At 41.8% G+C, this 24396-nt stretch overlaps 1 protein-coding gene across 2 annotated transcripts in view; it reads right to left on the bottom strand.

Moving 5' to 3' along the window:
• Positions 1 to 24396, bottom strand: part of KCNQ5 (potassium voltage-gated channel subfamily Q member 5) — a 451764-nt gene that overhangs the window by 128127 nt on the left and 299241 nt on the right. For both annotated transcript variants that reach the window (XM_006127213.5, XM_006127210.5), the window contains exon 2: positions 16496 to 16586. In XM_006127213.5, the coding sequence (XP_006127275.3) occupies positions 16496 to 16586 (91 nt within the window). The remainder of the gene's footprint in view (positions 1 to 16495; positions 16587 to 24396) is intronic.

Raw genomic sequence — 24396 nt, 5'->3', positions numbered from 1 at the left:
CGCAGTGTCGGCGCAGTGCCTGACCTTGGACCAATGTCCTCCTGCGGTCTTGGCCACGCAGGTTTAAGGATTCGGAGAATTGCTTGTAGGTAGCGATGAGGGGAAAGGAGAGTGGGGGACCCGGGCCCTCCCTCACCTCTGGGTCCCAGCCTGAGGCCCTAAGTGGAGGTTGGCGACCAGCTGTCGCCTTCCACAGCGGACGGGGCTGCTGCCCTCAACTCGCCCGCCCACGGGCGCCAAAAGGGCCCCGCCTCGGGTTCCTTCCACTCCCCGCTGACTTGCCCTGGTGACGGAGCAAGGCTGGGGTCACTCACCACGTCGAAGTCGTCGGACGCGGTCCCAATGCGAGCCACCAACTGCCGAGCCTGTCTCGCCTTGCCGCCCAGGGGGCCGTGGGTTTGGTATTCCTGGACGCCAGGGCGTCTGCCGCTGCACTTCCCCCCGTCCTGCCGGGTCGTCCCCGGCTTTTGTGGTCGCTGGGGGATGACGTCTGGGCGGTGAGCCCCGCCCCCGTGGAGTCCCCGTCCCTGCGCCTGCTCTGACGTGCTCCCGTGCCCTGCGTTGGAGCGTAAGCCGGGGCGGCAGAGCCGGCCGCTTCCCCGCCACCCGCGTTCTGCCCTGCCTCCCGCTCCCAGTCCCCGTCCCCGTCAGCAATGCCGGGTGCCCGAACCCCGGTGCTGCCGCGCCGGTGTGCTCGCCGCCCGCGTCGGCCGCTTTTCCGGCCGGGGGGGGGGGTTCTCTCCCAGCCTCCCGTGAGGACCCCGCCGGGTCCGTCACAGCCGCCATTATGCAAATGAAGCACGGGATATTTAAATCCTGGCTTAATTTGCACTTTCAATATGTCTAATTTACATCCCTCTGCCGACAGAGGGGTGTAGTTTAGACACATCTTGGGACATAATTTAAGTAACTTTAAGCAAATGTACAAATATAACTAAATTTATGCAAGTGTAAAATCTATTTGCTTCTCCTTCCTCTCCCAAGATTTTGATAGATGTGGGGCTACTATTTTTGTACCTGTCATGATTACTCCTGAAATCACCAAAAGCTCTCTTTAATACTGGAAATATGCAGGTAGGAGATGCTGATTTCTCCATCCATTACTTATCACTTGTGTTACTTATACATGGTGTGTCATCCTTAACTATTTCAGGTTCCAGTTCATCCCATATTCCCAGGAACACTGAATTTTTTATGTTTCATTTTATTTTTTATTATATCTTATATAATAATATATTTTATTATGTTTACATTTACTTATCCTGCAGGAAGAAGTGATCTGGAATATGTGAGAAGTACTACAGATGTTCTTGACAGCATGTCTGCAATGATAAGATGATGTCCGTAAGACCAAGATCATATTAGTAGATTCTGGGGCCAGAAGGGATCATTGTGACATCATAATATTCTTATTTTCAAAGTAATCTCTGCATTCTGGGAGGGACTCCTCTAAGTACTTTCCTTATGTAGTAAAAAACCTGTAGTTTATGTGTTTTAGCTTTGAAATGATGATGATGGTGCTTTGGACAGCCCTATGTGCAAGACTGAGCTATCTTTTATTATTTGTTTATGCATTTTCTTTTGCTGCAGTCAAAGTACTGAAGTCATATATTACAGGCAGACAATCAGTCCCATGTCTATATAGCAATACAGTCTATAGGAGACTATATACAACCTATAGACAACCCTAACCTCAAGATGATTCTTACCAACAACCACAGGAGATACCACACTAATACCAACCCTGGTACCTTCCCTAGCAACAAATCCCATTGCCAGCTTTGTCCACATATTCACTCTGCTGATACCATTATTGGACCTAACCAAGTGAGTTATAAGATCAAGAACACATATTCCTGCGCATCCAGAAATATAATTTATGCTATCATGTGCCAAAAGTGTCCGTCTGCTATGTACATTGGACAGACGTCTCAGACACTTCGCCGAAGGATCAGTGCCCACAAAACAGATATTAGACAGGATCACAAAGAAAAAACAGCTTCTTGCCATTTCAACCAGAAAGGACATTGTCTCAACAACTTGATTACCTGCATCCTGCTTCAAAGACCTTTTCAGACCACACTTGAAAGAGAATCCTCTGAACTGTCATTCATGCTTAAATTCGACACTTTACACTTAGGTTTAAACAAAGACATTAATTATCTTACAAAGATAATATCATTACAAAGATAGCTTCCCCAATTATCACCTCTAATATCATTAGCTCACAGACATTTACCTCCCCTCCATCCCCCTTCTGTTCTGAAATTTGATTTGTCCTTTTCATATGTGTTCCTTTTTTTAAATTGTATCCTTTGGTATATATGGTTGTGACAATTTTCTTCCACTATTTGATCTGAGGAAGTTGTTCTGGCCCACGAAAGCTCATCATCTAATAAACCATCTTGTTAGTCTTTAAAGTGCTACATAGTCCTGTTTTTTGTTCCAGCTACACCAGACTAACACGGCTACATTTCTATCACTCTTTCGAAAAAGGCATTCTGCCTTGTAATTTGAGGTCCCTGTGTTCTTACACTTTGATTTAGAAAAAACACAATTGCAGTGTGGATGCAGATGAAGTTTTTTTGGAAAAACAATGTAGTCTAGACATACCCTATGTGTGGAATACATTTTGGCATGTGCACCACCAGTAGAAATAGATGCTGTTGCATGTGGATGCTGTGGGCACTCTGTTAATCAGGTGGGTGGCATTTGAATCACACTGAGTGGCTGCCCAAGCATTCAGCTTCCAGGGAACATTGGTTGTGACAGGCCATACATGTTTACAAATGGGTCCTGAGCCCAAAATAGTTAACCACTGCACTAGACTATCATATCATCAATGTACATGTTGATTCCTGGGACATCTTTTAACATCCTGGACACCATGCGGTGAAATATTTCCGGTGTCAAACATATTCAGAAACAAAAAACAGGATTGTGTAGAACTTTAAAGACTAACAAAATGGTTTAATAGGTGATGAGCTTTCGTGGGAGAAAGGCACTCTAAGAAAGCAGTATTCATCAAAACAGTAAATTTGAAGAGCAAGTATTACAAACTGCTGAAATACTGCTGAGGCATCTAGTTTGTTGAAGACTTTAGCTCCTGTAATCTCAAATGCTGTAGTTGCTTTTTAGCAAGAAGAAATGTTCCTTGATCATTTTTCTTCAGTTTTTTGGGGTCAATGAAAAAGCTAAATTCCTTTTTTTTCTCTACAATTACTAAGGAATAAACTCAGTTTACTGAGTTTTCTACTTTATGAATGATGCCATCTACTGTCATATTTTGTAGCTATCTCTTTTCCAAAGCTTATGGAATACTATGAGTGTCATGTAAAACAGACTTTGCATCCTCCGCCTCCCCAATGTATATATATCCTTTCTCTATTATCATATTTTTGTATAAATTGACTCATTTATATTTAGTTCAGATTTAATATATTATTCTTACACTCTATGGCATACGCCCTTTTTAATAAGGGTAACATATGTTATATGTGTCCTTCAGTATGCTGTATCATAACTTCTTGGTTGGCTGCTTTACTACTGCAACTGAGTAACAATTCACATTTTCTCTCAGGACTGGAATTTGTTCCTTACTATATGATTTTATTCTCATTAGCTGATCTTTATAATCTTGTTGGATTACTATATTTCAGACATTGGTGGCCTTGTCTATTTTGTATGATAACTATAGATAATTTATGCAGATTTTATTAGCCCTTCTTTTGGGCATACAGTCTGCAGTCTTTTCTCTCACTGGCCAGGAATCCAGAAACTCTGGGTCCCTGGCAATATTCCCTTTAATCTTTTCCACATATGTCTGGATTTTTTTTAAAACCCTATGTGGAATAAATTTTATGTGCACCAAGGCATATGCAAATGTGCACTGCCAGTAGGAACAAAAAAATCCAGCTGTGGGTGCTCTCAGCTGTGGATGCTATGCTAATCAACAGGGCAGTATTTGAATTTCTTCTGCGTAGCCACACAAGCGTACAGCTTACAGGGAACACTGGTCCATGGCCCTGGGGCAGTCTTCATGGTGGGACTGTTCCAGAATGACCAAGTGGATTGACATTCTTGTCAGTCTCATTAGAATGTAAATTTCACTCAGCAGCTGCCAATTCTGGGGAGAAAATTTTGTTTCAGAAACAGAATGCCAGTATGTGTTGGTATATTTGAAATAAAACTTTTTGTCAGACTCTGTGGTTCTTGAGAAAATGTGGGTTCATTCCAATCTGGAATGAATTCAAATTTCAGAGTGTTTGTGAGAAATGTCTGTATTTTGAAATTTGGATTCATTCTGATTTGGAACAAACCTAAAATTCATTGCAAATTAGAAATCTTGAGTTTTGGCCAGCCTTTAAAAGGGAATCATCAAGTGATCTGTCCCCCTGTTACTCATTCCCAGCTTCTGGCTAACAGAAGCTAGGGATACCATCCCTGCCCATCCTCGCCAACAGCCATTGATAGAACTATCAATGACTTTAGGTAGTTCTTTTTAAAACTTTGTTATAATCTTGGCCTTCACAACATCCTCCGGCAAAGCATTTCACAGCTTGGCTGTGTGTTTTTGGAACAAACACTTCCTTATGTTTGTTTTAAACCTGCTGCCTATTTATTTCAATTGGTGACCCTAGTTCTTGTGTTACGAGGAGTAAATAACACTTCCTTATTTGTTTTCTCTATACCTGTCATGATTTTATAGACCTCTACAGTCATTTCCCTCCTTAGTCATCTCTTTTCCAACCTGAAAAGTCCCAGTCTTATAAATTTTTCCTCATACAGTTGGGCTACGTTTAGACTGGCATGATTTTCCGCAAATGTTTTTAATGGAAAAGCACTTTTTGCAGAAAAGCGTCCGTGCTAATCTAGATGCGGTTTTGCACAAGAAAGCCCCGATCGCCATTTTTGCCATTGGGGCTTTTTTGCGCAATACCGCGTTGTCTACACTGGCCCTCTTGCTCGAAAGCATTCGTGCAAGAGGGCTTTTGTCCGAATGGGAGCAGCATAGCATTTCCGCAAGAACACTGACAATCTTACATGAGATCGTCAGTGTTCTTGCAGAAATTCAAGCGGCCAGTGTAGACAGCTAGCAAGTTTTTCCGCAAAAGCAGATGTTTATCGTCTGCCTATAAACATAACTGGGTGACTGTCTTCTGTTTATGTTAGTGAAGGAGTAAATAACGTTTCCTTATTCAATTTTTCCACACCATTCATGATTTTCTAGACCTCTAACATATCTCCCAGTCCCCATGCTTTAGTCATTTCTTTTCGAAGCTGAAAAGTCCCAGTCTTTTTAATCTCTCCTTGCATAGAAGCTGTTCCTTAACCCTAATAATTTCTGTTGCCCTTCTCTGTAGCTTTCCTAAATCCAATGTATCTTTTTTTAGCTGGGGTGACCAGATCTGCATACAGTATTCAAGATGTGAGCATACCATGACTTTTTAGAGGCCTGTATATTATTTGGTCTTATTATCTATTGCTTTCCTAATGATTCCCAATATTCTGTGGACTTTTTAGACCGCCACTGCATATTGAGCAGATTTGTTCAGGTAATGATCCAACATAATTCCAAGATCTCTTTCTTGAGTGGTAACAGCTAATTTTAGACTCCATCATTTTGTATGTATAGTTGGAATTATATTTTTCTATGTGCATTACTTTGCATTTATCAGCACTGAATTCCATCTGCCCATGTGTTGCCCAGTCACTCAGTTTTGTGATATTACTTTGTAACTCTTTAGCAGTCAGCTTCAGACTTACCTATTTTAAGTAATTTTGAATCATCTATACATTCTGTCACATCATTGCTTACTCGTTTTCCAAGATAATTTATGAATATGTTGAAGAGCTCTGGTTCGAATACAGACTCCTGGAGCACACTATTTGTTCTTATTCTTTCCCCCCTGTGTGTTAAGTGGAGTACCTGGCAATATTTTCATGATCATCTAAGGATCCTTCAGTTACTTGAATGATAAGCCTTTTGTTATCTTAATCACCCAGCCTCCCTCTGTTTATGAACAAAGACAAAGTAGGAGAGTAGCACAAACTCTGTTACTGTTAATAGCTACCTCTGAGGCTAGTATGAACCGCAAGTATGAAATTTAGGGGTTCAGACCTCAGGGGGGAGGCTACAGCTCTCCTTAGCCCCACAAATGGCATCCCTTGCTGTTCCACAACCCTAATCATTTTTGTTGTCCCTTTTTAACCTTTCCCACTTCCAATATATTTTTGAGATGGGGTGATCACATCTGTATGTATCCTCCAAGGAAATATTTATACCCCTTTGGAACAACCTGATTATAATCTTAGCATTATAATCTTAAATCCTTATATTATGGTCACCATCCATCTGGACAAAGAAGGATAAGTCTCCCCTCATAAAACCACCATGTACAATATAAGCCAGGTGACATCATTAGTATTGTTGGTATCAACCATTTAGCAATAAATAGAGGACAGAAACAGAACACAGTATGAGGTGCCTGGTTTTAAAAGTATTAGCACCGGATTTTTTGCAGATTAGTTGTTTTACTGATAAAAGTATAGGAAAACATTAATTGCACTATATTGTTGCACTCCATGTGGTTTTTTGTTGCCTACCATGTTTTGTGATTTTACAGTATCTGTGAATTTCTCCTGTAAATATACTGTAGATCCTGTGGGCACAAGTGAAATAATTTCATGGATGAGATATGGTCCCACAAGCAGTGAAATGTGACAGCCTCAATGATCCTGACATTATATGATCCATAGAGATTTCTTGCAGAAGAAGAATTATTGATCGTTCTCAGTGCCTGGGAAATGCTCTAATTGTAGACCCAGATTTCTCTTTTGCTTTTTACAGATAGGGTTTCTGAAATTATATGGCATTTTAGGGGCCTTTTCATAAATACGTTGTACCTTGATCATTTATAGTAGGCGGAAATTTATTCTATATTGTTCATAGAACTTAAGTGTGAATGCAATATAAAGGTCACACTGAAATCTCTAGTTATACATTTACAACAAAACTACATTTCTATTTACAAACGAAAAATGTTCTTTTTCAGGTGTGCATAGTTCTTTTTCAGTCTTCTTTTTACAGACATCATTTATGTTGAATGGAGACATGTAAAAGAAAGGAAAGGACAAAGTCTTCCAAAACGACATCCTTATTTACAATGCAATTAAGTCCATTTAGTAATAGACCAATGCTTTTGTTACAATTTCTTTTCTTCTTGGATATGTTTTTAAAATGTATTCTTATTATCCTTAATCTTTTTTTGGCTATAGCTTTTTAAAATGAAAACTTTTAGTTCCCTTTATGAACTGTCTGAATCTCTTCAATTATAATTTACTAGATTTACCTGGCATTGTTTGCATCCTTAGCTCAATTAATTTTTGTTTTTTGGCAACTAAACTGGTGAGGCTGAGGATGAGAGATTCAGTATGCAGGCTTCCCTGGAGAGAGAGGACTAACCCAGCCCTCTCTGATCACAGCAGCTTGGGGCCAGGTGAGAAGCATCTTTCCATGGTCGCTCCAGCTCCAGCATGCACAGTCATGGAGAGATGCGTGTCCCCTGGCTGGGGTAGCTTCAGGTTTCTCTGCCCCGTGTGCTCCCCAGCCAGAGTGAGGAATGCAGTAAACTCTGAAATTTCCCCTTTCTCCTTGATGAAGGGGAACAGACAGCAATGTTCCTATGCTAATCGCGGGGGAGGGAGACAAAGGGGGAAGGAGGGAGATTCCCCTCCTGCTCCCCCCCCACCTAAAGGGTGCCTTAGGAGGTGTGAGGCTCAGGCCTGTGGCAGCCCTGGAGCCCCCTTCATCTGCCTGGTGATTCTGTCTCTTCTGTATGGTTTTATTAGAAGCAACCCCATTCCAGGCACATCCTATTTTCCTGGCACAACCAAACTTTTATTTTACTGTAAGTTATGGTAAAAGGAAGCTGTATACCAAATTTGGTGGCCCTAGTTCTTACCATTTAAGAGGCGTTCTTGAACAGATAGATGGACAGATAGACAGATTCTCTCAAATCTATAGTTGACAGTCACTACCATCTGTGATGATACCCTGGATACCTAGAAGTGTACGTCATCTTGTTACCCTTGCCTCCAGCAAGAGGGAGTCCTACCCACCATGGCTGGGTTTTAGCTCCCTGCCTACCAGACTTTCAGCCACTTAAGCATTTTCCTCTGAGCTATGGCAGTCCTGTCTTTGCTTTGCAGATTAAAAAGAGGTACACCGCTGTGATAGCTAGAAGGATGCTGGCCAGCACTCGGTGACTAAAGGGTTAAATGCAGGTACCTAAGGCTACGTCTACACTGAGTTTTTGCGGCAGAAAATAAGCTAATGAGGAACTCATTAGCATGAGTCACGGTCTCATTTGCATATTTCCTGCACAAAAATCCCTCGCGAAAAAAATGGATCAGCAGAAAATATGCAAATGAGATTGTGACTCATGCTAACGAGTCCCTCATTAGCATATTTTCTGCCACAAAAACTCATAGTGTAGACGTAGCCTAAGGGTTTTGGCAGGGGGCCAAAGAACCAATGGGATACAGTCCTGAAATTTAAATCCTTCTTCCCTTTCTCTTTTTGGGAGTTTTAAGTTAGTAGCTGGAGGGACAAGACAAAATAATCAACCAGAATTACCATGCCTACAAGAAATATTACCATGCCTACGAGCAATAAGATATGGACCAGTACAGTTCATGAGTAGAGGGAAAATGTATATGTAGTCTGAATCAGGTTATTTTTATTTATTTTGCTGTTTGGTAAAACTTCTCTGTGTGAAATGCATGTGCTTCCCTCTCCCCATTCACTATACCCCAAGCTGTGCCCAGAGATATTTTGTGTCTGTGTTTTAATCTTCTCTTTTCTTAGCTGTTCTGTAACACCTAGCCACCAAGTATGCTTTAACAAGTATATCATTTGTTTTGTTAATAAAATCACCTTTTTTAAGGAGATGATTTGATTCGTGTGTCCTGAAACGTAACAGAAGGTCTCTATGTGTGCCTGCCTAGCCTGAGAAATCAACTATCAGACATAGTTTGTTTTCTGTGTTTTTTGTTTCTCTTTTTTTCAAGCTCACTTATGGCAAAAAAGCTAAGGGGTACCCCTGGGGAAGAAATTCAAGTGTTTCTTCCTGTTTTTCAAGGATTAAATCACTTGATGGTGGCAGCTACCTCCCAAAGTCAGTGAATATGTGACACTAGGGAGTTTTTGTAAGCAGAGGTATTTTAAAGTCTTTGTGAGCCTCCACCTGCTGCACTGAGTGTGCCATAGTGGGGAACAGCTATGTCAGAATCCTACACATGATAGGAGGCTACTCAATCACATCTCAGGGTGTGTCTAGACTACAGAGTTTTGTCGACAAAAGTGGACTTTTGTCGACAAAACTATACCTGCGTCTACACTACCGCTGAGTTCTGTCGACATAACGTCGACAGAACTCAACAGTTTTGTCGATTCTGGTAAACCTCATTTTATGTGACATAACGCCTTCTGTCGACAGAGTTCTGTCAACAGAAGGCGTTATTGCATGTAGGGTTGTGTCTAGACTACAGGGTTTTGTCGACAAAGCATGCTGCTTTGTCGACAGAACTGAATGTAGTCTAGACGCTCTTTGTCGACAGAAGCTTTGTCGACAGTATCTGTCAACAAAACTTCTGTCGACAAAACCCTGTAGTCTAGACGTACCCTCACATCCTCTGCTCCCAAAGAAACAAGGTATCCCAGTGTATCAGTTTATCTTAAATTACGGCACCTGTAGAATGCACAGCATTATATCAACACAAAAGGTGTATTTAAGAAGAAATGGAGGTTCCACTAGAAACAAATGAGAGTGATGGAAATAAATGGCTGCAATTTAAAACAAAATAATAAAATGTGAACTACAGCCTACACTTATTGATCGTTACCTTTCCTATCTAATAAAATAGGTTCTCCCTCCCACTGTAAAATCCAGTCTGTTTTAAAGCTGGCTGGCTTCATAGGAGCATGGATTTAACTTTAATCAGCCAGTAAAGGTAAAATGGATGTGGAGTGTCTTTCTCCACTTTGTGATAAAACGAATCAATCTTTTGGCTGTATTCACAGACAGGGCGGCCCCTGGTCTGTTGCAATGTTCCTTTTTACCTCCAACTGGTTTTGATTAGTTGCAGTTATCTCTGATGGTTTCCTATTGAGTGTTCTGGAATGGGGGAAAGAAACCAACCAAACCTTTCACGGTGTCACTGGGGAGAAGTAGCTCACTTTTATTTGAATGGACCATCACTGAGACATAAGGTTCCCTGGTGACCAAATTGTACTCCAAAAACATAAGAACTCCAAGAGCTAGTTTTCAGCATGCTCAGGATCATTGCTCAAGTGGTCTCTGAGGCAGGCTGCACTGGGGGCAGCCAGAGCAGCTGTGGCTTGGTGGCTCCCAACAGCTGGTGTTGCTGGTCCCATGGGGCATCCCCCATTTCAACAGCAGCCTTTTTAAGTCTGAATATTAATAATGGGGACTATTCTATTTGCATGCAATGGCTGTAATGAGGTCAATACATTTTCACAGGAATCTTTTTTTTTTTGCACCTGAAAATATTAATTTGCTGAAATTTAAACATTTCCTGAGTATGCAGATTTCCTCAATATTTTTGATAAAAAGTTATCGAAGGCTGACATTTTTTATTTTGGCTAGCATACTATAAAGTTGAAATGAACAGCTCTAACCTTATCAAAACAAAGCATTTAGAATCCTAGAATCCTAGAATACTAGAACAGGAAGGGACCTCAGGGGGCCAACAAGTCCAGTCCCCTGCCCTCATGCTAGGACCAAAATAAATTCCTTTTAACATTTTCTAATATAGAGGTTTTTCAGAAATATTTTGCAGGTAATTTTGATTCTTCAACTTTTTACTCTAATTTGGGACAAAAGCAAATACTGGAATCTGTGTTTTGCAGGAAAGTGTGTATTTCTACCAATTAAGTCTGTCTTCTTTGTATGCCGATAATTGATTTTTAGTCCAGTGCTCAATTTCATCTTTGTCTTTCAGAAGCATGTTTAATATTTAGTTACCCAATGTTCTGTACAATACCTTTCCTTTTAGAAAGTCCAGGGGCATTTTACTAGCGGCAACATGTGATCTCAAATGTATATTTAGCAGGTTGAAGACTTCCATGATCATTCATGCTTTCTTTCTGCACTTTACAGAGACTAACAGAGCCACTCATCCTGACTTTTGGCAGATTTGGTGGTCTGTAACAGACCTCACCTTGTGCTTTATCAGTTAACACATGTATCCATAGCCACACAAGATCCATTGCCTCTGAGCCAGTGGCAGATTTAGAGTTAGTTGAGCCCTGCACTCAGCTTCACTTCCTAGGGTCCCACTCAAGAAAAAGAACTTTCACTCTTCCTGCCCTCCCATTTTTCATTCTTTTTTCTTCATTCTCCTCCTCCTATATTATAAGTAAATGAAAATAAAGTGAGATACCTTGATTGTTTTTGTAGTCTAACTTTTTTTCCCATAGACCACATGAAAATTGCTGAGGGTCTTAATGGACCGCTTAATGATCTTTCCAGACCTGGATTTGAGCCACAGGCACAGGAACTAAGGGTTCAGGCAGGGCTGCTGGCAGAATAGCCAGGCCCCTGATCAAGATGTGTGTGGGGGAGGAAGGGGAGGAGAGGGCAGGACTGGACCCCAAGAAAGGTGGTGCCTCGGGTGGAATGGGTGGAGCTGGAAGCCCAGTACAGGAGCAGAACCACCTTGGTGGGGCTGGAAAAGAAAACTGACAGAGGAGATATGAAGATCTCTATGGCCATGGAGGACAGCTTCAGGTGCCCCAGTGGCCCTGCTCTGATTGGCCCAAAGAAGTGGGCAGAGACTCACATGTGTTCCACCTGAAGCGCATGGTTCCATCGGCCACCTCACTGCGCCTCCCACACCCACCCCAGGATCTCCATCTGCCGACTGCTCTCCCTCTTGTTCACAGGCAGCAACTTCTCAGGTGGCAGCCAACAGCAGTGTAACATTACAGGAGCTGGAGAACTCAGGTGGAGAGGGCAGCGCAGCCACCTGCTAGAGAGAGGCGGTGCTTTCTGGCTTCAAAGAGTGGCTTTTTCCTGCTGGCTGTGCAGCTTGTGGGCTCTCCATCCCCCAACCTCCATCCCCTCGTGGGCAGCCGCCACTCACCAGATGGTGGCCAGCAGCATGAACACGGGCTGAAAGGTTTTAGAGGAGCACTGTATAGCTGCAGTCAGCAGCTGGAGAGAAGCGGTGCTTTCCTACTTCAAAGTGCTGCTTTCCTCCTGTCAGCTGTGCAGCTGCCCCATTTTCCTCTGAAGCCTTTCAGACCATGCTCATGCTGCTTACCACCTCCTGTTGGTCTCCTGAGGCTGCGGCCTGCAGGTGAGCCATCATACTCTCCTGTCCCCCACACAGCCCTCTCTGCAGAGGGACTATTCCCTTCCCCCCTGCAGAACGACCGCTATCTGCGCAGGGGCAGGGAGAAGGGTTCTGGACTGCCCGGCCCTGGGGGCCCCATGTCATGGGGGAGAGGGGGAAGCCGTGCAAGGGCATGGTATGTTTCACTGTAAATCCACCCCTGCTCTGAGCTGACAATATATCTGAAAAAGATAATGGTATCATTGGTATGTAATGCCATTCTTCTCCACTTTTACTTACTCTTCAGTCTTAAATAGTTTTTAATCAGACTATCGCTTAATCAATGCTCATCCTTTTTGTATTTTCCCATGAAGCCCATATGCCAAACAACCTCTACTAGTATCTAATAGCAAAAGCCATAATATCAGAAGCATTTACTTGACTTTCCTTTACAACCGACATAGTGATCTTGGTCTAACAAGAAGGTGGCTTCAACACAGCCTGTATCTGCCAGCTTCTCTTTTGTGGAGCTATTTCTGCCCCAAGAATTCACATATATGATACAAAATCATGTTTTTAGGGCCTGATCATACAAACATAAGTACATTGGTAACACCCACAAACCAAAAGGGATCACTCACATGAATGAAGTTTTACACATACCTAAGTCTTTGCAAGACTGGAGTCTTTATTTGGAACTTTAATTCTAACATTATATAGATTCTAACATTATATTTAATTCTAACAGGATATAAATACACATCATTTATGATTAAATGCAAAATACAGATACTACTAGAGACCATGCCTGTCAAGTGATTAAAAATTAATCATGATTAATTGCATGATTAAACAAATTAATTATGAGCAATTATGAGCAAATATTTGTAGATGGTTTCTATATTTTCAAATATAGGCTGCACCTTCCTAAACTGGCACTTTCTGGTCCAGCAACATCTGAAGTCCAGCAGGCAAGGCTGGTGGAAGCAGGGCCAAGGCCTTGGCAGCGGTGGCAGTGGCACAAGGGCTGCCTGACTGGGCGGTGGCAGCCCAGCAGGGGAAGGCTGTGGCAGCAGAACCGGAGTCATGGCAACCCCGCTGGAGCCAGGGCAGGTGCCACAGCAATCTGTCTGGTGCCAAGGCAACTCAGCCAAGGCCATGTGCTATCTAGCAGCAGGTCTGGTGCCATGGCAGCGGGGCTAGGGCTCCATGCCTTCTAGCCACCAACAGGTCCAGGGCAGCTGTGATGCCATGCAGCCAGAAGTTGGGCTGGGGCAGTCATCAGTGGGGAGGGATGGTAGGCTGAGGGGCCGGTGGCAGGGGACTCCCCCCTTGGTCTGACAAATTCCCTCATCCGAGACCATTCAGGTCCCAAGGATGCTGGACCTGAGAGGTCCAACTTGTATATTGATTTCAATTACAACACAGAATATAAATTGTACAATGGTCACTTTATATTTATTTTTTATTGCAAATATTAGCACCGTAAAATGTATTTTTCAATTTGCTTCATGCAAGTACTATAGTGCAATCTCTATCGTAAAAGCTGAACTTACAAATCTAAAGTTATATACAATTATGTACCAAAATAATGTAAATCTTTAGAGCATGCAGGTCCACTCAGTCCCGCTTCTTATTCAGCCAATTACTCAGATAAACAAGTTTTGTTATAATTTGCTGGAGATAATACTGCCTGCTTCTTGTATACTATGTTTCCTCAGTGAAAATAAGTGTTCACATGGCACTTTATAGCTGGTGTTGCAAGATATTTCCATGCCACATGTTTTGCTTTGTGAAGGCAGGTAAATGCCCCCACTCCCTCATGTCCAGACCCACGCTCCCCCAGCCCTCTCACATAACCCCTCCCCCCCGCAAGACTCTGCACCCGCAGCCTGATCCTGGCTCCTCCCCCCGGCCAGACACCTATCCCCAAGCCTGTTCCTGCATCCTCCCTTGCTCGTGTACTCTCCCCCCAGCCAGGTACCATACCCCCAGCCTGCTCCTGCACCCTCCTCCTGGCCAGACACCCTACCCACCCCCACCCTGCCCCTGCACCCTTCCTCCTAGACAAATACTGCACCTTTCCTTGCTCTTGCCCCCTCCCACTGGCCAGATACCCTACTCCCAGCCTGCTCCTGCACCCTACCTCACATCCAGACCTCGCATTCTCACCCCCTCTTACACTCCACCTCTCGCCCAGGTCCTGCACCCCCCCCATTCCTCTTGCTGGCAGCCTTGTCCCACAAACTGTACCCCCCATTTTTGTCCCAACCCCAGAGTCTGGAGGGGACCCACAAAATCCACTTACCATAGAACCACAGAAGAGTAAGTCTGGCCTATGGGAAGCCCTGAACCTCTGCCCTCCTTTTCCCTTTCCCTTCCTCGGTGGGACTGGAGTGACAAAGGAGTGAAGTGGGAAGGATTTTTAGAGGGTTTTTTTTTTTGCTTCTCACTTGTGTGGGAAAAATCCCAACTGATTCTTCTGTGGTTCAGTGGCCCTCAACCCCAAAAAGGTTCCCTACCCCTGCCATGTGTTGGACATAAATTAATATTTTACTTTATTTAAAATGAAATTTGATAAACTACTATGAGAAATTTAAAGCATTTAGTCTGTTTAGTAATTTAATTTAATATTTCCTTTCTTACTGGTCAAACTAAACCATTCTCCCTAGCTACAGCACTAGCAAAATGGCTTGGGCATAATTATGTAATTAACAGCGAGTTTCCATTAGCAAGTGGTGGTCCACCGAAAGGTTTTCATTGGGCCATGGGCCAAAAAGTTTGGGGATGGGAGAGGACTGTGTTGTGGGGAATGGGCAGGTGGGGCTGGTGACAGCACATCAGGGCTGGGGGAACGGCACCCCACTCCATGAGGAGCGGCTTGGGCCTGGCTCCACTGGCTGAAAGCCCCACCCACACTCACCCAGCGCTGGCCTCATCTAGAGCAGCAGCAGGCAGGGGCGGCGAAGGGAGCGGGGGGTCATGATGGACATGTTGCCCACCATGATCCAGAAGGTAATTTCTATAAAACCTTTATTACTGTATAAATTTTTGGTTATGTTATAACAAAATCATGTTACCAACCACTATTTCCACTCAAATTTTTCATTAACTTCTCTTATGTACATTCATTACATAACTATTTTGAACTCCTTTATATTTAAAAAAATGGTGTTCCACATTTACAAAAAACCCACCCCCACAGAAATTCCTGCATATAGGCCTGAATATTCTTCTTGAACTATGGACACCGTAACTGAACCCAATATTCCAGGAGCGGTAATAATAGCCCCAAATACAGAGATAAAATAACTTCTCTACTTTTACTTCAGAGTCACCTGTTAATGCCTCCACATTAGCCCTTTTGGCCACAACACTACACTGAGTGCTCATGGTTAGCTGATTATCCACCACTACCGCAAATCTTTTTCAGAATAATTTCTTCCCAGGATAGAGAATCCCATCTTGTAAGTAAGGCCTACATTCTTTGTCCCTAGATGTATAATTTTGGCCATATTAAAACATTGTTTTGCCTGGAACCAATTATAATAATGTTAAACAGTTTTTTAGATTAGATTCATTATACTTAAAACCACAAGGAAAAGGAAACAAGAGGAAAATAGAACAGAAAAGTATTTATGAGAAAGTCACCCTACCCTACTATAAAAATTGCCATTAAAAAGTCAGTATTTACTAACAGTTAATATATTGATTAACACATTAGTATCTAAAGTTCCAAAATTCTTTTCTATATTCCTTATCTTCCTAAGTATAAAAATTGTAGAAGCTTAGTATCTCTTGTGGTATGCTAGCTTTAAGTAACAACAGCAGCTATCAAAGGTCTTTCATGCTTTGTCAGCCAAGCTGCAGAAGAACTATTAGTAATGAACTATGGCAATTCTCAAGAGGAGAACAAATATATCATCCTGTGTTTGTTACTGCTTCCTTTGTAGATTAAGTCCCAAAGGAAATGGTGATCCTGTCAATTTTTTGTTTATCATGGGCCTGTTTTGATTCTTTCAACTTGTTGATGAATTTAAAAAAAGCATAAATTACTTTACTGTCTAAAGTAAGATGGAGTTTACCATAGTCAAAGTGGCTGTGAAATTGTCTTATATTCATAAGTTTCACTTACCAGAATGAAGAGGTAACGAGAGGCAAGTTTTGTGTGCTCAGGAATGGTAGAAAACACTGACAAAATCAAGCAACCAAATACAAGAAGAAAACTGAAAAAGAAAAAATATTGAAGAATTGTTAAGAACACTGTATAAATATGTCCATCGACTATGCATTTGAAAAACAGAAGCATTTTATAAAATAGCACTACATTATATGTTATGTAACAAAGGAATTTTGGTAAAATTACATATTTATGACTTACAAATTTCTAAACATAATAAAGGGCAATAGAATTAAAAGAAATAAGAAAATAATCTTTCTTGAGGAGATGACTGAATATGCAACTTCTCTTGACGTTCCAATGTGGGAACTACATCTAATCTAAATTAGCGTTTAATTCTGGGTACGTTTTTTGGGACAAAATGCTTTTTCATTGATAATACCCAACAGATTTAGGTTGATCTAAATATTTAAAAAATGTGGATTGAATTTGCCAAATTGTTTTGACTTAATTTTTTTTTTAAAAAGTCAAACCTTTTTTTCCTCAATATTTTTGGAGCTGTTTTGACTTTCATTCTAAATTAATTTTTGTTTCAAATGTACTTCAATTTTATTTATTTATTTTATTTTGTAAGATAAAAAACCACCCCAAAACAAAACCAAACATTTTCCCAGTTCAGCCACTATATTGAAGAAAATCATTTATTACACAGCCCCGCTGTCTGAGGGTTTTAAAGAATAAGACCATCAATGAGGCTTTTTCATAATCTGAAAGATCCACTGATGTTGGCCATAAGACAACTCCACTGTCACCTAAGGTGGCTCAAAGAGAACAAAATCACAGACTGCTTCTCACTACCGTATATGGAAACTGGGCACATTCGCTAATACTATGACTAAAGGTGTCATTTTAAAATTATCACACTTTGAAAAGAAAAAAATAAAACCTGATGCAAAATCCTTAGTAAGTATTTTCCAGTCAAAGAAAGGAAAGATCTATCTTGGCCATATACTGACAAATTCAGAGCTGAGTATGAATCAGACCGAGATTCAAGGAAGGAAACTATTACATTTAAACAGTATACAAAATGATGGAAAACTGCAGGGGCAATTTGGATTGCAATTTCAAAGAAATGGACTTCCAGAGGACAAATTGGGCAGCTTCTGCTACCTGCACATGGTGATATTTTGAACAGCAGTGTATTTGGAGATTTTTTTTTTTATTGTGGATGACACAGGTAAATGTAGAATGTATGTTTAATTGAGTTATATGTCAGACTGAATTCATGTATAAGAAGCTGATATAGTGTGTCTTAGCTGGCATAATCTTAATGTTGCTGAAAACTCTACAAAATATTTATCCATTCAAAGTATAACCATAACACGGCATTCTATAAATTGGTTGACTCATAAAAATAATTTGCTATATTTTTCTTTGCAATAGGTATTTTAAAGCAAAATGTTGCATTAGTATTTCAATAATGAAATTTTGTATTGCATTTTAACTTGATATTAAGTAAGAGTCAAATTCTGAAGTCTCTACTACGTTAATACTCAGGCTCTATTCCAGAAGAATTCCCATGGAGTTTTGCCTAAATAAGGCCTGATTATCAACATAATAAGAACTCTAGGATTTGGCTCTGTATAAGCAGAGTAAGTACCATAACTATGCCTGATGGGGTGACAGGATAGGTGAGGGAATGTCTTTCATTGGACCTATTTCTCTGAGTGAGACAAGCTTTCTGTCTCTCTCATCAACAGAAGTTCCTCCAATAAAAAATATTCCCTCATCCATCTTTTCTCTCTAATATACTGGGATTGCCACAGCTACAACTAAATTGCATATGAGTGATGGAGTTATAGTGGAAGTTCTGGGGACATAATAAACCAGAAGAATGGTGTTCCAGTGGCTTATGTAGACCCACAGTAGAATTATTCTTGCTTACTGTATTATAGTAGAGCCATCCAAACTGGGGCCCCAGGTATCATACAAACACACTCTAAAACAGTCCCTGCTTTGCAGAAATGACAGTCAAAATGGATGAGGCAAAGGCTGAGGAGGCTGAGGTAAAGAACGAATAAGGGCTAGATTCACAATGAAATTTAGGTTTGGTGACACTGAGCTCTTAGAAAGTCATTGGGATTCATGTCTGGGTTAGGTGCCTTGGCTCCCTATACCGTGAATGGGGAGAGATAGAGACCTTAGAATGCAAGTCACAAAAGCCAGCATGTTAGGTGGGCAGCTGCCTAGGATAGCCAGTGTTAAATGCCAAGATGAGGGATGTGTGTGTGCTATCTTCCCCAGCTCTAGAAGATAGGAGCCTTAGTCTGGGCTGCAGGGAGATGCCTCTGTGCTTGGAATTTTCAACTGCAAACCCCCTCTTGGCAATGAATGCATAAGCCATTTTTGCCAGAAGCTGGGGAGAAAGCAGGAGAGAGAAGGAAGGAAGAATGAGAAAGAGGCAGCATTGATAGCAGCATAAACATAGGCACTGAGGCAGAAAAAATATAAGCCTAGGGAACTATTACATTTATGTGACAAGTTCATTTAGGTAACTATAGGGCTCAGCAACAGATGAGTGGGGATTTTGTGAATCCTTATGGAACTTGATTGTGAGATCAGGCCACTAACGCTGCAGCTAGGTGCCCAAATCCTTTTGTTAATCTAGCTCTCAGTGACTTGTCTGAGGTTACACAAGACGACTGTGGTGGAACCAGGAAATGAACCCAAATCTCCAGCTCAATGCACTAATCACAAGAATATTCTTCCCGTCAGAACATGGTTAACTTACAACAAAGGGACTGCTACCTAGATGATCAGGGCAAACAAAGTATTAATTCATAAGGGCTAGTAAATGAATAAATACAGAATTAATGCAGTTTAGCAACTTATGACTCAAAACAAGATAAAAACTTGTGAAAGCCAAGTGCACAATTCAGATTACCCCCTGGGTAGTAATAATTTATTTTACAATTATTCATGCAGACACAGCCCCCACAGCACTACATAGGCAATATTTTTAGAAGGATGTTTTGCCAAACCATTCAGCCTTCAACCAGTTAATTCCATCATACTCACTGCTTAAAAGCAGGATCCCCGCATCATACTCACTGCTTAAAAGCACCAGCTCTGCCTGCTCACCTTCCCCACACTGCTGTCTCTGATACAGAAGCAGCATGGGGGGAAGGGACTGAGTGTAATTGTGAAGGTTAACTGATGAGCCCAGGTTTATTGGTTAACCATTTACACATTTACACATCACACCCCTAGTTTACAAACTCTTTGAAATAGTTTGATCTCCTCAATAGGTGACCTATCCACCCATCACCTATCTGATTTTAGCAAATTCTCTCTCTATGAAGTCTCCTTTCTCCCTATGGCGTAGGTTGGGTCTCTGTCTCTGAGGAGTTCTGTATCTTTAAGCTTCCTCTGGGTGTTGTGTCTGCTAGCTTGTAAGTGATTCTTGTTCCTTCGGATCACTTGTCCTTCTTGCATAGTCACCTTGAATGACTTGGTTGCTACTATCCCCTTCACAACTCTTTTAGTCAGCTCTTTCTGGTTTCTTGCTAGTGACTAAATCTTCACAAAACTACCTGTCTCCAGGGCCAGTAGGTCCTTGGCTTAAACTCTGTGCCTGCTTTCTGATTGTTGGCCATCTCCTCTCAGCAGTGTCTCCATATTTGTGGGTGTGGCAGGTCTTCCCTCACTAACAACAGGGTTTTTGTCCTTTCTCCCATCAGTGCCTGCGTTGAATTGTTTTGACACTTCTGCAGTGGAGTATTCTTGTATGCCAAGAAAATGCTAATCTTGTCTCTGAACCAGAAGAAAAAGTGTAATAGTTGTTAGCTGTTTTCACAGCTAATTCCATTTTACCTTAACTCTGTGGGTATGCTGAGGAAGAGGGTGCGTTTATTCCTAGTAATTAAACATACTGTCAATGTAAGCCATGTGTTTTTGGATGATCCCTTCAGGATGAGGTGGGGACAATAGCTCTTTAACCTTGAAATATGATTCCATCCTGCACATGTAGCTCATCTTTAATAAAACATTCTGTTCCCAACAAGACTTGGCTTTTGTCTTCTGGCCGCCCTGCTGATAATCACTCTCTTTACTGTAGGAGCTGAATGTCCTTTTCTATAGCTTTTTAGATTCCCTTCACCTTCACTGTTGAGGCTGCAGCATGTTAATGGATTCAAGATCCGGATTCTCTTTCCCCAGACCACAGATGCTGGGTATATATGCCCTGCTCAGGGTACCAACTATTGTAATTTTCCTGGACAATATCTCTGTGATGGAGTGCAGTCACAGAAGACTCCTTGGGAGTGCTTCCTGGGGAGCCCTCATGGGCCACTGCCACTCACCTACCTGCTCTCTGAGGCTACTCACCGCTCTGTCCTGCTGGGCCAGCTCTCTGGTCTCCTCCAGCCAAGACACAGAGCTGAGATCACTGCCCCCTTGAGAAGCCATACAAACACTGAAACTCCACAGGTCCAAGGAAAATGCAGTTTTGGGCCCAGCTTCTTGGGATACCACTCCCCAAATGGGATTAGAACTCCAAAGGAATTATTTAGGTAAGCCCCCTTTAACAATGAAAGGAGGATGTGCACACTGGTTGCTGCCTCAGGTAACAATTATTTACACTGGACTTGATAGTAAATAAAAGTGATTTTATTAAGTACAAGCAGTAGGATTTAAGTGGTAATAAGTGAGAACAGGTAGAGCAAAACTTAAAATAACAGAAAATGCTTAACTAATTAACACTAAAAATTCAGTACAAATTTATTACAAATTCATTACAAACTTACCCTAAAACTGTCCCTTTTCTAGCTAAGTCTTTTAACTAGGGACTCCCTCTCCCTGGGGTCTTTGGTTCATTCCCATGGGTGTGCCACGCCAGCCAGCCAAAGACAAGACCTGCTAGTTTCCTATTTTAAAAATTCCCCACTTTTGCATGGGATGTTACCTGTACAGTCAAGTCCCTTCCAGTTAGGGAGGTCAAGTGACTTCCTAAGACCAACCACTGCTAATAATTAAGGAAAAAAGGCTATTTACATATGATTGCCCAGGCACTGAGGCATCCCAGCATTGGAAACACCCTTGATACGTTTTCTTTGCACATTTAAAACCATAAAGCATTCCATACTCCATTTGTCTAATTTTACACACAAGAATGATACATACACCAAAATAAGATAAACAGATCCAGTGGATTATGACATGAAGATTGATAGGTTCCATCGGGCAATTTGTCCAAAGCATCTTTGAGTTATGTATATTTGTGCCCATAAGTCCATTTCACAAAGCATGAGGGTGGGGATCAATCACAATCTCTTCTTAATAGCACTGGAAGTGCATTAACACGGGTTTCAATCTCTTTGGAGCACTAAAAATGGGCTTTGCTATAACTGTCTCTCTGCTTTTCTGGTCAGGCTGCATTATTACCAAGCAGCTATTAGTGTACTGATGGGATTGGCCACTCCAGCTACCACAGCCAGAAGCTCTTTTTCTATTTGGGCAATATCCTTCTTCAGTCTCTGACAGGGCTCTGATGGCATGAGCAACTGGCTGCTCCTGCAAAAGAATTACAGCCAATCTTTTTTCCAGTGCATTACACTGGAGAGTGAGTGGCTCTCCTGGCTGGTAGTACTCTAAGACAGGGCATCCATTATCGTTCGTTTCATTGTGTCAAATGCTTGCTGTTGGAGACCTGCTCTGTCCCACTCAACATCCTGTCTTCTGATGTGTGAGTTCCACTCCTGTCTGCTATAGTGGTAGGCAGAATTTGGAGAGAAAATGTATCATTCCTGTGAAGTGCTATGCTCTTTTCGCATCCGCTGGAGCTGGCATGTCTTTGACTACCTTGATCGTGCTGGGATTTGTTTCAATCCTTCTACTGTGAACAGATGTCCAATGTATGTCAGCTTCTGCTATTGGAGTCACATTTTTTTCTGGGTTCAATTTTATGTTCTTGTACCAGCATCGTTGTAGAAAAGCTTGCATTGTTCTCATTCAGCTTCTGCGCCACTGCTCGCTTCACCTACAACGTGGCCATTACCTACAATTATTTTTATCCAGGGCAGTCCTTTCAGTACTTGGACGAGTCTTTTGGAGCAACCAAATGCAGCTGCAAAAGTTGTCAGCATGCTGGACTCTATCCAGGCTTATATGCCTAAACCCATTCCCTGCATCACAGGCCATAAAGATTTTGGCTTTGGTAAATTCTGGCAGGGACATTATAAATTGTGGACAATGCCAGTTCAGTGACTTTGGATCTACACGGATATAACTTGCCCTGGCTATATTTTCCTCCACTGATGCTACAATAGCCCATGCCCTGCAGATATTAGAGTTCTCTGCATACTGGATTAGGTAGTGCCGGTGGAACTTTCCTGTGTGGCAAGCACGCAGTTTTCAATGTGCAGTCTTCTTTCAGTCATAGCTTTTCTTTTGAGGCATCTGTCTCCAAAGAAAACTACTTTAAAGGCTTTTACAGTTGTCTCCATTGTCTAAGGCAGTGTTTCTCAACCTTTTGTTTTTATAAAGTACCCCTTTAAATATATATATATATAAAGTACCCTCAGTACACACAACATTTTATCTACCGTTGCAACACATTTGTTTAAACAACTGAATGGTAGATGGGCAGGTGATTAAATTTTTGGGTGTAAAAAGTACAAAAATAATAAAGCGCTGTAAAACTTAAAACAAAAATTCAGTTTTCTCCAAATTTCACTTGTGTTGACATACCCTTCAGACTTCTCTCGAGTACCTCTAAGGGTATTCGTACCACTGGTTGAGAAACACTGGTCGAGAAACACTGATCTAAAGGACTCTCTCTTTTGCTTATTGCAATGCAGCTATAAAATTCTAAGACTGATCCCCCAAACAAACCTGTGTGGTACAGCTTTACTCTCCAAGAAGGGTCTGTGGTGCTTCTTATCCTCCACAAACTTCAGTCAATACTGTCTTATTTCTGGGCTAGATATTGTGAGGTTAATTTTTTCTGTGGGCTGCACTATGCTCTCTCTGTATATTCTTATACTGCACCTGCACCTTACAATAGGTGTTTTCAGTTCACACCAAGGAATAACAGTTCAGGAGGCTCCAATGTCCGGTAAAATTCCACAAGGCATTTTCCTATTAGCACGTTTGCACACACAGATGAGATTTACCACCTTTTTGTCCCAACAGCTTGAACATCATATGTTGTCAGACTCAAGAAGAGAGTTATGATGTTATCTCCACTGCATGATGAACAAGAAGAGGAAGGCACAAGTCTGACAATCTGAGAGCTGCTCTTGAACACATTGGTAAAGTGGTTCATTCCTTGCAAAGTGTCCTCATACAGAACACTATTTCTTTAACTACTCATGATGTCTCCCATGGGAAATGCACAGTACTATGGATAGTAACCCTGGCCACCTGCTCTCCTTTGTTGTTGTCCCCCAGCATGTACTTCTCAAGGTGTGGTAACTCTGAGGACTTTCATCTTGTCTCATGAGTCTTGCACTGCATGACCTGTATGTAAGCACCTAATGTGAGATTTGCCTTCCAACAGTAGTTGCTCCCACAAGTGGCGATCACAAGTGCCTCAGAATATTTAGTACTGAATTAGAGAGTCGAGTCCCCAAAACTTCCTGTAGCAGCGAGCATGTGTAAGGCAGTAAAATAGGGCATAGAGAGTTCCATGGTCCAAACTGCCAGCAGTTGCGCTTCAGAGAACTCACAGCACAAATGCATGTCACGAAGAATCAAGTTAAATGAACCTTCAGTTGAACAAGTGCAATTATATTAAACATTGTGGGCTGCTCTACATGGCTGAATTGCTACCAGCCTAATGCTCTACATTCACTGTGCTACTGATGTCCCCTCAGTAAACAATCCCTTCAAGGAATTGGGTCCTTAGACTCCACTTC

The sequence above is a fragment of the Pelodiscus sinensis genome, chromosome 3, assembly GCF_052426305.1.
Source record: "Pelodiscus sinensis isolate ZL-2025 chromosome 3, ASM5242630v1, whole genome shotgun sequence".
Lineage (NCBI taxonomy): Eukaryota > Metazoa > Chordata > Testudines > Trionychidae > Pelodiscus > Pelodiscus sinensis.
Note: the sequence above shows the minus strand (reverse complement) of the source record. Positions and strands in the feature narration are given on the sequence as shown.